The following is a 15,123-nucleotide window of genomic DNA, read 5'->3' on the forward strand; positions in this document are numbered from 1 at the left end:
GGGACAGCATGGGGTTTTTTTCTCCTCAATTAGCCAGCAGCCAAAAGTGTTTCCACTATTAAAGCAATTTTTATTCAGCTAAATTAAGCCAGTTGCCTCATTAATGACACCAACAAGCAGGAGCCCCTGTAATTAAACTGTAAGTTATTTTATGCAGTTCAGCTCAACGCAATGGCAGAATCACTGCTGCTGGGGAGGGACCCTGCATGTCTGTGCCTCCTCCACACAGTTTCATCCTCCACTCGCCCTTGTTTCCAACCTGACACGTTTATTTCTGCATGGGAGAAGTTTTTCACACGTTTTAATAACATGGTGCCACTCTGAAAATCCTGACTGGGGAGGATTAACTGCACGGAGCAGCTGGGGCTGAGGGAGCACGAGCGACTGCCTGGCAGAAATGAGGAGAGATGCACATCCTCAGCTGTGGTCCCCAGCACTGGATATGCTGATGGCACTGCATGGAACTCCCTTGATATCTGGGTACAACAGGTGCTTCCCATCATCTCACAGCAGCCTTAGCTGGGTGCTGGTGGCCACAGGAGAGGAGACTGTCAGCAGCCTCACATGCTGTTGTAGGGGCAGCTCCATCTAGGCTTCATATCTGCAGCAAGTAAGCTGCTAAAGCTTTGGGTTTGAACCAGAGAAATGCTGGAAAGTTACTCTGGGGCTTGCTTATCCCTGCCAGATAACTCCAGTGACCTCTAAAAGCAATGTTACACTCCCCATCACCCGCCTCCCCTTCCCCGTCCCCCTCCCTCTGCTTCCTGTTTAGTAAGCAGCTTTGCTCATTAAGGGAAAAAATGTACTGTCCTCCCTTAATGAATGTGCTAAAATTACCCCAACAAGTCCCAGAAGCTGTGGCAGGACAGGTCTCCTCACAAATCAGGCCCTGCACAAGTATTAGACTCAACTGAAATCTCTGATGGCTCTGCACCAAGACGCAGCAGGACATGCCTGACACAGCCTGAAAAAGGACCAGGCAATGCCAAGCATATGCAAACCTTGCACACTCAGGAAGCAGAGTGAGCAGAACAGAGTTGTGGAACTGGTCAGCCTCAGATTTTACAGTTGCCAAGATTTCTCCTCGATCTCCTCCCTGTCCAGGCTCATCACCAGAATGTGTATAGTGGTGCTATGGAGGAGTGAGACAGTTTACAGAGGTCCTCAGACATGGTCTGGCATTACCTACAGCCCAGTTCTGCTACTCAAGCAACCCCTCAGCAACCCCCATGTCTTTACTGACCTCAAACATGCAGAAGCAATAAAGACTGCAAGGTTCAATCTTCCTTTGTGAGTTTGGGCAGCATAACTAACTCCTTTATCCTGTGCCTTGTAAGGCAGGTGTCACACAGCACATGCCATCACATTATCATCTCTTTCTCCACAAGTTGTTTCTTGTTCTAGGGCTACAATCAGAATCTGCAATAATTTCTCAAACTCAGAGCACCCTGCACAAGAGAGGAGGGAAAGACCATCACAGGTGACATAGAGGAAGAGACCCTACCATTCCATATGCACAGCACAGGTCCTGGAGGTGTGATGCTGGAGGAGGAACCATCAACCCCTCTGCATTTCTCAGTTGCAGAACCCTGATTTGTAAATTCCCAGCTGCCACTGAAACAGTGCTGAGGGAAGTGAAAGGGGATGGGTCTCCTTCATTGTTCTTTAAACAACAGCTTTACAAAACAAAAGCTGCAGAGCAAGTGGGAAGGCGTAAGGCACCACGCCTCTGTCACAGGACTCCCACAGCCAGTGCCAGCAGCATGTCTGCCCCACGCCTCTCCTCCCACCACCTCTGCCAATGCAGCAAGCCATGTCCTGCTGCTGCCTTCAACCCAACCCATCCTTTACTTTAAGGGCTATTTTAAGGCCATCTCCTACCCCATGACACTTTCATACCCTCTAAGTCATCTCTTCTGAGGCATCTCCCAGCTGCATGTAGCTCTGTTTGGAGACAAATCACCCTTCAGAATTCACTGCTGCTCACAGTTTCGGTTCAGCACATGGTGCAGATGGGAAGGCATCACCAGATGTGGGTAATATTGTCCCCTGTGCCTCGAGGCACATCAGATGCAGGGATCTGACCCTCTGGACTACACTCATCTTGCCCTTGTTGTGTGCACTTTCCATTGCTCTTCTCCAAAGACATCTGGGCTCTCAGAGGACTTAAGGAAAGGTTAAAAGCTGGGTCAGCCCTGCAGTTGCTTTCCCTTTGCCTGCCAGCTTCCCTGCAGGGCAGAGTCCAGCAGCATCCATGGAATAGGCCAGTCTTCTGCTCAAAGAGAAGAAAAATCAACCTGCAATAAGTAAGAGCCCTTCCCCATGGCTGCCCTCCTGCAGCCAGAGGTCCTCAGGGCTGCACTGTCCTCACCCTCTCGCTTCTGTCCCAAACTGCAGTAATTCCAGGTCCAAAATGTGTGTTGGGCTTTCCTCCTGCTTCTGCATGCAGAAATAATACTGGAGATGTATGCTGACTGAGGACAAGGGCTGACAGCTGACAGCTCCAGCGAGGGGTTGGGTTTACCCTGCCTGTTTGCTTCAAAATTCATTGTTCTTCGAGCTGGGAACAGGGAACAATTGGGGAATGACTCCTGCTCACAGGTTTCCAGTGAGCCCAGCACAAACCCAATTGCTCTGTGTGAGAGAACTCAGTGCTGTGGGCAAGACATAGCTCGAGGGGATGGTGTGGGAAGCAGATCCATGCCCTCAGGACATTCCCCAGCATCTCCAAGTATGCCATAATGGGACCTGATGAACTCAGAGGTCTTTTCCAACTTTAAGGAATCTATGATTCCATGAACACCAGACTTCTAGGCTTCCCACCACCTCCTCTTGGATACACTGAAAGCAGCAAGGACAAGTGCACAGGAGGTACCACTCCAGACGGGAGGTCACTCCAAATGCCCTGGCAGACACTGGGAGAAGGTCCACACAAGAGCCTCAATGCCAACACATCAAGAACAGATGTGCTGGGAGACAGTCTAGTTATCACTCTCCCTCCAGAACAAGCACTGTGCTCTCAGCTGTTAGAAGGCTCTTGCGTCAAATTTATATATAAAAAAAATAAAAATTAAACATCCCCACCTACTTGGATGCCCAGAAATCAATGAGCCCTGAATAACCTCAAACACTGCTCTTGCAGGGGGTTAGTAAAGACAAAACTAACAGCTGGGCCTGAGCCCCAATTTGCCTGACTCGGGGAAGGGTGCCAGAGGATGAGATGGACTGGGATGGTACCGAGAGCTCTGCAGAGCCTCTGAAGAAAAGAAGGGGTATAAATATGAATATATATCTCTCTCTCCAGCAATAGCAAAACAACAGGGCATAAGGCAGGGTAAGCTCTCGGCAGACTCTGCTAAATGGTTTCCAATTAATTAACTGATTACATGATAGAACAGAAGGGGATTCAAGTGAGTGCTGTTGACCTTTAAGAATAATTAATATCATCAGGATCGTAAAACTCGTCCAAGAAAAATAATTAGGAAGATTCTAATATTGCCTCCAAAGCCACATCAAAATGGGAGAGGAAGGTTCTGGTTAGTTCAGAGGCACAGTTCCCAAGTATTTGCTAGCAAACCCATTTCTCCCTTATCCCTGCTTCCCCCTGCAGGTCTCCCACACACATGCTTCTTCCCTACTCCAGTTAACTCTCCCTCTCCTCTCCAGATCCATTTTCCATATCAACTCTTCTACAACCCATCCCCCTTCTGCTCCATTTCAACCTTCTTTCCAAAAGATCCCTTGCTTCAAGCCTTTGTTGCAACCCTATCTCTCCAGACTGGTCCCTGTCTCTCCCACATCCTCATCCCATCCCCTGCTCAGCTTTGACCAGCCCCGAACTCCACCCTCTGCCTTCCTGGACCTCAGGAAGGAGCCCTGGTCCTTCCATATGACATCGATCCACTTTTTATATCCAGTCACCACTGGCAGCTTCATAGGCTGACAGAAGGCAAGCACTACATGTAATCCCAAAAAAGGCCTTCTCTGCTTTTCCTCACCAGTCAAGTCCATCACAGAAGCTGGTCTGGGAAGCAGATGTAAGCAATGCACAGCAACAGGAGGAAGTGAAAGACGGGAAACTCATGAATCCCTTATCTCCCATTACACCTCACCAAGCACATGAATGCTCCCACCTCGCTATATTTTCTTCGCTTCTCCTTTCCTAGTTCACTTGGCCCAAAGGTCCTGTGTGGGAGAGGGCTGGAAAGCCACTGAGCCAAGCAGGAACTGCAGTGAACTTCTCAGGGAAGGTCACTTGAACACACTGGGAGGGAGGCAGGTTGCACGAGCAGCCAACATTTCTAGTGAGGGAAGTCCAAAAAAAAAAAAAAAAAAAAACAAGGAAAAAAAAAAGAAATCCACAGCCCTGGAATGAAACCCACCTATGCGGCGAATAAATAAATTTCCTCTGCTGCTTATTATCATTAAAACTTCTGTGGCTTGACACTTCACTAAATTATAGATAAAAGGAAAAATGGTCTTCCTGGGCTCAGAAAAGCAGGCTGCTGGCAGAGAGCTGTGTTTACAGCAGCTAATGAAAAGAAAGCCTGCCATTAGCCTGCAGCACTCGTCCCACCTTGGCGGGGAGCAGAGCTACCTGCACCCACAGCACCAAGGACCCGGGAGCAGCAGCTGAGCACCATGAGGGACCAGAGCATGCAGGGGCCTTGGGGCAGCACGGGGAGGTGCACACATGAGGAACCAGAGGGACCATGCCATCAACCAGTGGAGATGGCAGCTGCCACCTCCCATGCTGTGCAGAGGCTGCTGGCCACAGCAGGAGGTGAGGCTGACATGCTCCAGCTCTGCCTCATCAAAAAGCAAGAAAAACACTCAGCCTGGGAGACAGACAGCACCAAGCAGGGAACTGCTTCGCACCAGGTTGTTGCTTCCCCCCAGGGGCCCGCAGGGTGGGGCATGGGGAGCAAGCAGGCAGCAGATGCCTGAAGTGCACCTGAGCATGGGCATAGGAGTATTTCTTCCCAAAAGCCTGTTTGCAGCAGCTGAGCACACTGGGAGGAGTAACACTCTGAGCAGAGACCTGCCTGCAGCAACACCTGAGCCGTGGCATGATGTGCCTCCTCACAGCTCCGGGCATGCTTGGCTGAGGGGGACAGGGAACTGGTGGTGACTTAATACAGCCAGAACTCAGCAAAGCCTGCCTGCTACACTCCACATTTATAACCACCCCAAAAGCAGAAACACGTTTTGCCTTTGACAGTTAGCTCTGTCAAAACAAAAAAGAACGTCTGGACACAGAAGTTATGTTTTTCCCATTCTTCTCAATACATGATGCCCTTAAAAAGAAGTGTGTTTTGCTGGGCCGTGTGAGGAATATCTTCAAATGAAAAAACTAATCACTGCAAAGAACCGAGTGCTTCAGAGTGCAGCAGGCATTCTTTCATTATTCTGAGACAGCAAATTACCCACAATTACCAACACGCACAACTGGATACAACAAACATTTAGCCAAAGCCCACGGATTGTGGTTGCAGTGAGATTGGATGGCAGATGTCCTAGAGAACTACTCATGTGAGAAACCCCCAGACAGCAGCCACGCAGTGGTGCTGCAAAAACAACTCCATTCACGCTGCAGAGCAAAGTCAGTGCCAGCAAACACCGCAGTTCAGAAAGTTAGCATTCATAGAATCACAGAGTGGTTTGGGGTGGAAGGGACCTTAAAGATCATCTAGTTCCAAGCCCCCTGCCATGGGCAGGGACACCTTCCACTAGACCATGTTGCTCAGAGACCCACCCAGCCCGGCCTCGAACACTTTCAGGGATGTTGCAGGTATTGCAGCTGTCAAGCAGGCACCTGGGCAGGCTGGTTTCACAGCAGCACAAAGGCACCGCCAGCAGTGACCCAGACTGGGCAGCCCACAGGCAGGATCACACCTTGACCTGGATCACACCTTGACCCTGCTCACAGCTGCAGCCGGGAGTGCACAGGCACTAATCCCTCACTGCCCTGAAAGCCTGGTTGGGACTGGAAGGTGAAGGAGCTCGATCCAAGAGAAAGGCAAAGAAGGCAGGGGTTGCACGCAGCAGAGCAAACTGCTGGCTGGGCTGAGCAAGAGGTGGGGAAGCCGGGAGGCTTCGGTGCAGGCATGGAGATTGGGTCAGAGGCCAGACTGCAGGCAGGGAGGACGAGGGGCCGCCGGCCCTGTCCGTGGTGCTGAACGTGGCCCCATCCCGCGGGACACCCGTGGGCACCGGCAGAGCTCCCTGGGTAGCAGTGCTGGGAAGGGCCACCCATGACCTCAGGCACGCTGGAGGACAGCAGGCATGGAACGTGCTCATCCGCAGTCACTAGCACGGCTAAAGACACCCACAGCTCCCCGGGGAGACACACCCCTGGGTCTCACTGGCAGCCCTGTAAACACCCCACAGGCTCTTGAATCTGACATAATTCACAGCTCATCCCTTCCCAAATACAAATAAGGGGAGGGGGCTGGTGGGAAACTCCACCCTTCGACCAGTATTGTAATAAAATTTTATCATTCCAATAAAAATCCATGACTGCCTAACTTATGACATTTAAATTCCTGACTTGTCACACACCATCATGAATTAATGTCCCATCTTTCATGCCCTGTCGTATCTTATTGCTCAAATAACATATGATTTTAATGTTTCTATTTTTCTGCCCTGGTGCTTACTGCCAGTATATCAAAAAGGGAAAACCAGCCCCGCAATAATATTGTTAGTAAACCAATACCATGGTAAGAGAAACCCCAGCAGAGAACTTGTGTATCATTTAGCTTTCAGTCATCCTGCCATGATTGTTCACACTCTCCCCCAGAAGCTTTCCATGTCCTCAGGTACGCCCCCAGGGAGGTTCCTCTCCCCTGTGCAGTACCTCTCACACTGGCATAGGCAGGTAAGAAATGCTTTGCTCCACATCTAACCAACTGAGCCACAGGGTCTGGGAAATGAGCAAGAGGGAGAAGTTGGAGGCTGTTCTAGAGTACCTCTGTGCTGCAATGACCTCAGAAACCTAGAAACAAGATACTCTCTTTGTCGTGCACAAATCTCCAGAAATCAGCTCATTCTGCGCTTAAAAAAAAAAAAAAAAAAAAAAAAAAAAAAAACAACCCACAACCCAAAAAAACACCAATACACAAACGCCCACACACCCTTCAGGAAGGGAAATAAGTCTCACAATGGAAGGAAGGAGAGGCAAAGCCACAGTAAAGTCCTGAGCCCAGGTACCAGAGTGGTAGGCATTACGTAAGAATCCAAGTGGGCAAAACTTATTTGTGATAGAGTTGTTATAACTCATCCTATGTTAGAATAGCATTACACAATTCAAGGTCAGGTTTCATTAGAAATCATACAAGGTGTTAGGTCTCAAATAGATCAAATAAAAACAGAGGAAGCAAGTGTTATTCTGAAATTGAAGCAGGACAAATCTTTTCACAAGGTGTGCAGTGCTTGAGCTGCAAACTTTCTTTCTCAGGTCCCACTACAGCACATCAGTCACAAGCTCACCACTCCCCTTTTATTATAGTGCAACAAACCCTCTCCACAGCCAAGTGAAGCAACCTGCAGTCAAAAATTAGTTACCCAGCCCTCTGAAAGCAGGTCAAATTATTTCAACCCAGCCTGAAGGAAAGCCACAGTCCTACAGGGAACTGGTCTCTCCTTTGGCTTGTGCACAAAGGCTGGTAAAACCCGGGACCTACCTCTGCCACTGCAGAAAAAGGAATAGCTGCAGTTAACTGCTTATCAGTCACCTATGGCAATAAAATGGGGAATAAACATGCCATCAAACCATTGCTGCCAATTAGCATATCAGGAAGGACCTGCACTACAGTGGTATCCAGGGGGCAAAGCAGATGGGGAGAAGAACAGGAAAGTTTATGGAAATAGAGGAGATGCTACAGTTGTTTATTTTAGTGACTGCACCACAAGCATGCCCAGCATTTTATAGAACTACAGACATACAGGGGAAAATGTCTCCCTGAGTAAATCACAGCACAGAAGTTTGCTCCTGGAAGGGGCTGGAGCAGGAACACCCTTGCAGCACAAACAGGAATCAAAGGGTACCCAAGCTGCCTGCCTAGTTAGGGATACTAAAGAAACATTCACCTAATACAACTTAAAGGCTGTTTAAAACTTTCTCATACTTCTCATTTTCCATATATTTATGGAGAAATTTTGTTCCTATTCAGCAAGTGCAAAATAAAACACATTAAGCTATCAAGGAGGTGGGTTGGGTAAATGCATTTTACTTTACCTTCCCAGTGAGCTAAGCTCACATATAGTCATATACTGTGCCCCAGCTGATACACACAGACTTGTTAGGCTGCATTGACCCAAGAGTATGGATAGGAAATCAAGAGCAATTAACACATGACAGTTTGGGTTAGGAGACTGCCAGGACGTGTATGACAGCAGTGCAGTGATGAAAGGACAAAGCAGGGAGAAACCACTAGGAAGGAGGAAAAAGGGTAATAGGACATCCAGAATCAAGCAGAGAGTTGCAGAACAAGGTGATAGATCATTAACCACCGAGCAGGGGAAAATGACCCTCTAACCTCAACTGAGAGGCAACAGTGTTATACTTGCACTAATTCAGCATTCTGATACACTAAATAAAGAAATAAACAAAGTAAGATCTCGATCAAGTTCCCAGACACACAGAGCAAAGAAAGGGAACCTCACTAGGCTTGCAAGAAGGTTGTCTGCAGCCCTTTGAAAGTGCAGGATCCTTAGCTGCTGGAGGGCTACAAGTCCTGTCCTGAAGCAGCACTGAAGAGGGCAGAGGGCAACTCACCAACTTCGTACTGCCTCAGCCCCCTCAGTTTTCAGGGGATGCAGCCTAGTATCTTGCCTAAACCCATAACATATCTCTGGGAATTCCCATGTCAAAGCAAAAAGCTACATTTAATACCAAGGCACCAGTTCATAAGATCACTACACAGCTGCCATGAACCCAACCAGGACACTGAAGCTAAATCCTCATCCTCAGAAAACAACAACTGACAGATGAGGTTCTGGAAGGCTCCAGACTAATCACAGCTCAGGTTTGCCTGTGAAAACAAGTCATCTCAGTCTTTCACCAGGCAAAGCAGGTCCCTGTGGCATTCCTGCCAGCACCTTCCAATTATTCCTCAATCCTCATTTTGGGGAGAAAGGGACCGACATGGTCACACAGATAAAAAAGCCTGTGGAGCTGGTGATCTGACCACACCATACTCAAAAAACAGTTACCCTCAGCACAAAGCACTCCAGAGTCTCCATCTTTAAGACTTTTGGGTGAAGACTGGAAGAGAAAGCTTGATTCTCAAACCCATCCTTACTCTGGCAGGCGATGCTGAGAGGGTAATCTTTGACAGAAGCTGTGCCTGGCCTGGCCCACAAACTAATTTAAAGCACATATAAACCTCCAGAAGACAGTTAAGAAAGAGTCTCTGAATGCAGATAGAAATGGCAATTATTAATTTTCCAAATAGAAATCTGACTACTTAAGCCTTATTTAAAAGCATGCCTGTCTCTGTAATTACACAGCCTTAATTTGTTTTCTTTACTACACAATAAATAAGGTGTGCACAATTACCCTCTGCAAACACAAGGCAGTGCCTCCTGACTGGCTGGTTGAGTACCCAGCCGCCCAGGAAAATATTTAGAGGGAAGCAGCCTCTTAAGTACCTGCTTACCAGAAAAGGGGGACTCGGGCACTGCAAATATCGACTTGTCTCGCTCAGCCTGCTGAGAGCTCACCCTCCTTACATGCACAGCTCTACTGTCTCACGACCAGTGAGGGCTGCACACTTTAGCCAGCAGCAAACAGGTCGTGTCCCCCCCGTGCACCAGTTCCTCGTCCACTGTGAAATAGTTCTCCTGTGGACTTCCCAGTTCCTAATGAGGAGTTCGCTAAGGCTGAATTCTTACCTACAAGGCACTAGAAAAACTTCTCTTTACTATGCCTCTACCTATTTTCATGATACATGCAGGAATTTGATCTCCTCTTGACTTTTAACCCTCTATCAAGTTCAAATAAATTAGCCAAAGACTTCCACTGTCATTAGAAGAAGGGACAGAGAGTTTGAGAGCATGCAAGACTTTCCTCAATAAGCTGTGCTAAACACAGCAGCATAGTAAATATCTATTCAGATGGTTTATGTCTCAAATTTAGGAACCATACCACACTAAAGTTTTCTTGTACAGCCTCAAGCCAAAGACTGAGGTTTTCTGTCAATAAGCATTTTCTATGTTCAGCTGCATTGCCTGCTAACACCAACATCCAGGAATCTTGGCTACAAGTCTTCCACAGCCTAGACTTGCTGGTCCTCACATCCAGTGCATACAGTTGTCCAGGACTATTCCTGCAACAGCCAAAGGACTGTCAAAGATGCACAGAAATGGGACCAGAAACCCACCAACACAACTTCTCCCAGTGAGATGATCTGGAACAACGGTACAAAATGACACTGGAAGATATCTAGTTTACATCAGACCCACATCCAGCCAGTACTTATTTTGGAAAGACTCAACTCTCTTGGTCCAAGCACCAGCAGAAGACATAGGTCCATGTTGTAAAATCCGCTGTTATATTTTGGATTAATTGCCTTGTAGCAGTGATAGGCTTCACATCACCGACAATCAGACAAGGCCAGGGAGCCCTAATTGTCCCCATTCAAGGAGAAGGAAGAGGAATCCAAAGCCATTTCTAGATCCAAACTTCTGGCTCCAGGTCACCCACTGCTACTCCAGTGATCAGGTTGACCTCCAGCCCCTTACACTAATACAGCTAATTTCAAACTTTAAAGGACAGGCATGATCCTGCACAGCTGCACTTTGGAACACTCTGAGGTCTACCACTTGAGCACCTGAATGCTGAAAATCCCCTTCATGGGTATCTCACCCTTCCACCCTGACTCTGTGACGGGGAAGGGGGAAAAAAACCAAGCCAAACTTCATCCAAACCCTCACAAACCTGAGCTCCTGCAATTAGAGCTGGGATAAGTGATCTGCTTGTGATTGCACAGCTGGGGTCTGAAGACAAGCGCGTGCACAGAGGAAGGGCCAGAAATAGATGTTACTGGGAGAAGGCAGAGCTATCTGGCCCATTTGAGAAGAGGAAACCTTGATGAAAGGCACGAAAAACTTAGTTCAGCAGGAAGTTTGGATTTAACCCAGGATGGGAAGGGAGGGTGGAGGGAAAAAAAAAAAATCAGCTTTTGAGACCTCAGAATTTGTACATGAGCTGCATGTGAAAAAATGCTCAGACCCAGCTTGTAGCACCCTGTAAAGGTCTGGTCTGGGGCTCCCACCTCCCTGTGCCAACCCTCACTGGCAGTGAAACCACTTTCTCATTTATTAGACACATTTGCTATCTTATTGACTCAGCTTCACCAGCAACCATCCAAACAGTCATCAAAGGCGAAGGAAAACCAGAGTGGCAGCAATAACATGTAGCAGTAACTCTACAAGCCCTAAACATCATCCCATAGTCCCCAATCCTGCAGACAGCCCTTCCACAGTGGGGTGGGGACAGTATCACTCACTCCTGTCTGCTACTGTACCTGGTTGCAGCAGCCCAAGACTTAGAGCAGAGTGACATTTCCATTAATCCTTTTATCCCTGGTTCTTATGTGCAGCGGCTGCAGAGGATGTCAGGCCTTCCAGGGAGGCAGCACCTGCAGAGCAGCCAAGGAGTCACCTTGATGCACCGGCAGAGAGCTGAGTCCATGAGGGGATCCTGGGTGGCACCAGGCACCTGCCAGGCTGCATAAAGCCTCAGGAGCCACCTTGGGAAAGGCAACCTGGCCGCAAAGGAGCACTGGCACCATGGTCTGAGAGCCTCTGGGGAGCAAGAGGGAGTCACCAACCCTCTAAGCACTAAGTTTCCATCCTTGAGTGTGCAGCATCCTCTACAGGGAACATCCACCTTGCAAACACCCATGCTGCCAAGTCCCAGCAACAGCATCAAAACCCACTGGCAAAAGCTAACCAAATAATATACTTACTCGCCTCGAGCTTCAAAAGGCAAGGAAAGAAAGATGTGAAGAACATGATCAATCTTACATGGCCCAAGCAGTAAACAAACACATATTTCATCACCACATACCAACCCTAACTCTTGACACAAGATGGATGTGGGGTTTTTTCCACTCCCAAAAGTAATTCCAAAAGACAAAAACAAACACTTTGGGAAAAAGCAGCAACAATTGCCTGTGTACACATTAATGACATATTCAGCCTCAAAGCAAGTGTACGGAGCCTTTTAAACTCCTACAACATCCAAACTAATTTCATCAGGAATCAAATGTTATTCATTTTATCTGCGAGATACATAAACAGCAACTACACAATTGACAAACAACCCTCCAAAAAAAAAAAAAAATTTTGAGAGTGGTTCAGAGAGAACACTTCCCAGGAACAAACAACTACAGAAAACACAAAAAACCTGCTTCAAATCAAAATTACAAAGGGCAGAAATCAGGAAAATCCCAGTGGTCAGCATTAACTAGGGTTTATTATGAAAAATATGCAATTCTCTAAACTCAAAAAAGCTCAGTCCATGTTCACAATGCCCTCAACTATTCATGCCCTTTGGTTCCGTAGATCTCCTATTTAGCAAGTACTTTACTGTCACTTAGCAACTGTAAATGGTTTTCCAAAAAGGGAGCTTTTGGGGTTTTTCAGTTCACGTCATTTCTGAGCAGACATCAAAAGACAAATCTATCCTGCTCTGCAGGTCGCATTTATCTCCTTGCCCCAGGAACAAGTCTGTATCGATGGCCCAATGCATCTGCAGACTCAAATGGATGCACTTTAAAAGGGAAGAAGCCACTAGTGCTAGTTTCCAAAAAGCAGGGATACACACACTCTCCATCCAGTCCACCAGCTCGTGCCCAAGGACGGAGCCTCTCAACAACCCCTTTTCACCTTTTGTATCTACACTGGATAGAGAGGGGTTTGATCTTGCACACAGTTACTTGGACAAGATATTTCAAGCCCATACAGCACCTTGCAGAGTGGCCTGAAATTCAGGCTTTGATTTTTCACCTTGGGAAAAGTAAATACACATTTAGAAAATAAACCGGTGCCCTTGGCGTCAAGGATGTGGAAATTCCCCGTGACACTGTACTTGCTGGCTAATGATGCCCCAGCAGCTGGACGCTTGTGCAATGTCCCATGATAACAGGACTCCAGCCTCTCTAGCACAAAACGATCCTACCCCAGGCCCGCTGCAGATGCCAGTTTAAGAAGTCAATAATTAGGAGCAGAGTTGGCAGCCCCTGCACCCCAGGATTTGTATTGGAAAAGTAGCCTTTGGTTAAAAACTAACGAGCGGGGCATGTTCTGGCTGTGCGCTGGGGCTGGCGGCCGCCCCCAAACTGCAGAAAGGGAAACGTGCACCAGCTGCTTCAAGGCTGATAATGATGCAAGCGCTCGTTAGAGCGGCGATCAAAGCCAGGGCAGTTATCAGAAACCCAAACCCATCACCTGCCCAGCGGGACCTCGCCCCATTCCTGCATCGAAGCCCATTCCACTTCCCTGCACATTTGCTTTTCCATTTCCTGCCTCTCCCACCTCTCCCTCTCTTTCCCCATCAGCATTCTGCTTCCCTCTCCTTGCTGTTCCCAAGAGGCACTTTGGGGATCCACTTTGTGAGTTGTCTTTCCATAGGGAACAGAGGGAAAAGGGGACAGGAGCCGCTGGCACTCACATGTAGTGCAGGTGAGGGTTCTTGGCAAAGGCGCGTGGCTGGATGTTTCGTAGTCCTGAGTTCCTGATTGTCCTGCAGAGAGATGCAGAAGGGCAGCAATGGAGTGAAGGCAGACAACTGCTCTAAAGCCCTGCTCAGCACCTGAGAGCCCTCGATTCCCCCTCCCACCCCAGGAGGCACATCTGTCCCCAGGCAGCCTCTGTGAGCTACAAGCAAAGAGGAAATTCAGCTTTTAAGCTTCATCTGATATGGTGACAGCACAGTGCAGATCAGCTGTTGGGTAAGGCTCTGCTCCCACATCCACCAGGGCTTGCTGAGGTGGCACAGGCCATCTCCTGCTCCTCTCCCTCCACCTTCACAAGCAACACTGCCACAAGCAAACCTAACCCTCAACAAAGTCATCTCCCCTCTTCATATCCAAGAGAAAACCCTTCTGCTTGCAGCTCTGAAAAGGAAGGGTATTTTACACCAGGAATTTTGGACATTAAAGGAGGAATTCTCTTCACACCGTTTTAGAAAAGCTCTCAATATCTGCTGCCACTGCTGTTTTGTTAGGTGAGATGAAAACAGCAGCCAGCCTGCTTACAATGGGTCTGTGTGTGAAAAGTACAGCTTGCTGGAGTTTGGCTGCTGAGTGCTCAGCCATATACACCTCCTCCAGCCCACATGGGAGCTGTACTTAATGTAAAGCTCCCAGCGAAACACATTATTAGAGTCCCTGATTATCCCCAAGCAACACTCTGCATCTCACACAAGCAGCACCCAGGGCACTCCCAGATCCAGGAGTATGTAGGAGGGGGAATAAAGAGATTGGGTGGTATCCTTGCTTGGCCAGGCTTCCCAAGCATCTGGCAAGTCTCTTCAATCTCATGGACCTCAATTTCCCCTCCATGACGCACACAGTTGGCCTCTCCCTGTGCTCAGAGAGCTGTGCAGGGAGATGCAATTCCCTTATTGTGCAGCACCACCGTGATGGTAACTGTTCTAAATGAGGACCAACAGCCCAGCAATGAAGGATTGGTGGAGACAGTTGGAATTTCACATTGTGGGGCTGAAATGAGTCAGAACAACACATAAGCCCAAAACCAAAACAGCAGGGGAGGGGAGAGGTCAGGGCTGATGTGTGTTGACAGAGCTGTCAGGAGCAAGCAATCTTCCTTCTCACAGACCCAGCAAAGACCAAAAAGCACTTCATCTCCATTTTGTGGAGTCTCATAGCAAAACACAGTAGATCCAGCAGCTTAAACTGACAGCATGGAGACTGCAGATGGAGGGAAGCCACAGCTCTGCTGGAAGGAAGGGGCTGCCCAGGTCCATTCCCCTCCCCGAGGCACAGGACATACTCACAGCCTCTGGAGTCCTGTGTACAGCTCCATGTCAACGGCGTTCAGTGTCTGCAAGTTCTTCCAGTTTTCTATGTGTCTGTGGAGAAGAAGGAAAGG

The 15,123-nt window shown here is 48.3% G+C and overlaps 1 protein-coding gene across 4 annotated transcripts in view; it reads right to left on the minus strand.

Moving 5' to 3' along the window:
• Nucleotides 1-15,123, minus strand: part of NTRK3 (neurotrophic receptor tyrosine kinase 3) — a 208,243-nt gene that overhangs the window by 159,569 nt on the left and 33,551 nt on the right. For all 4 annotated transcript variants that reach the window (XM_027644458.1, XM_027644460.1, XM_027644459.1 and 1 more), the window contains 2 exons: nucleotides 15,029-15,103; nucleotides 13,682-13,753 (listed from right to left, as the gene is read on the minus strand). In XM_027644458.1, the coding sequence (XP_027500259.1) occupies nucleotides 13,682-13,753; nucleotides 15,029-15,103 (147 nt within the window). The remainder of the gene's footprint in view (nucleotides 1-13,681; nucleotides 13,754-15,028; nucleotides 15,104-15,123) is intronic.

The sequence above is a fragment of the Corapipo altera genome, unplaced genomic scaffold (genome assembly GCF_003945725.1).
Source record: "Corapipo altera isolate COAL_440 unplaced genomic scaffold, ASM394572v1 50, whole genome shotgun sequence".
NCBI classification, from domain to species: domain Eukaryota; kingdom Metazoa; phylum Chordata; class Aves; order Passeriformes; family Pipridae; genus Corapipo; species Corapipo altera.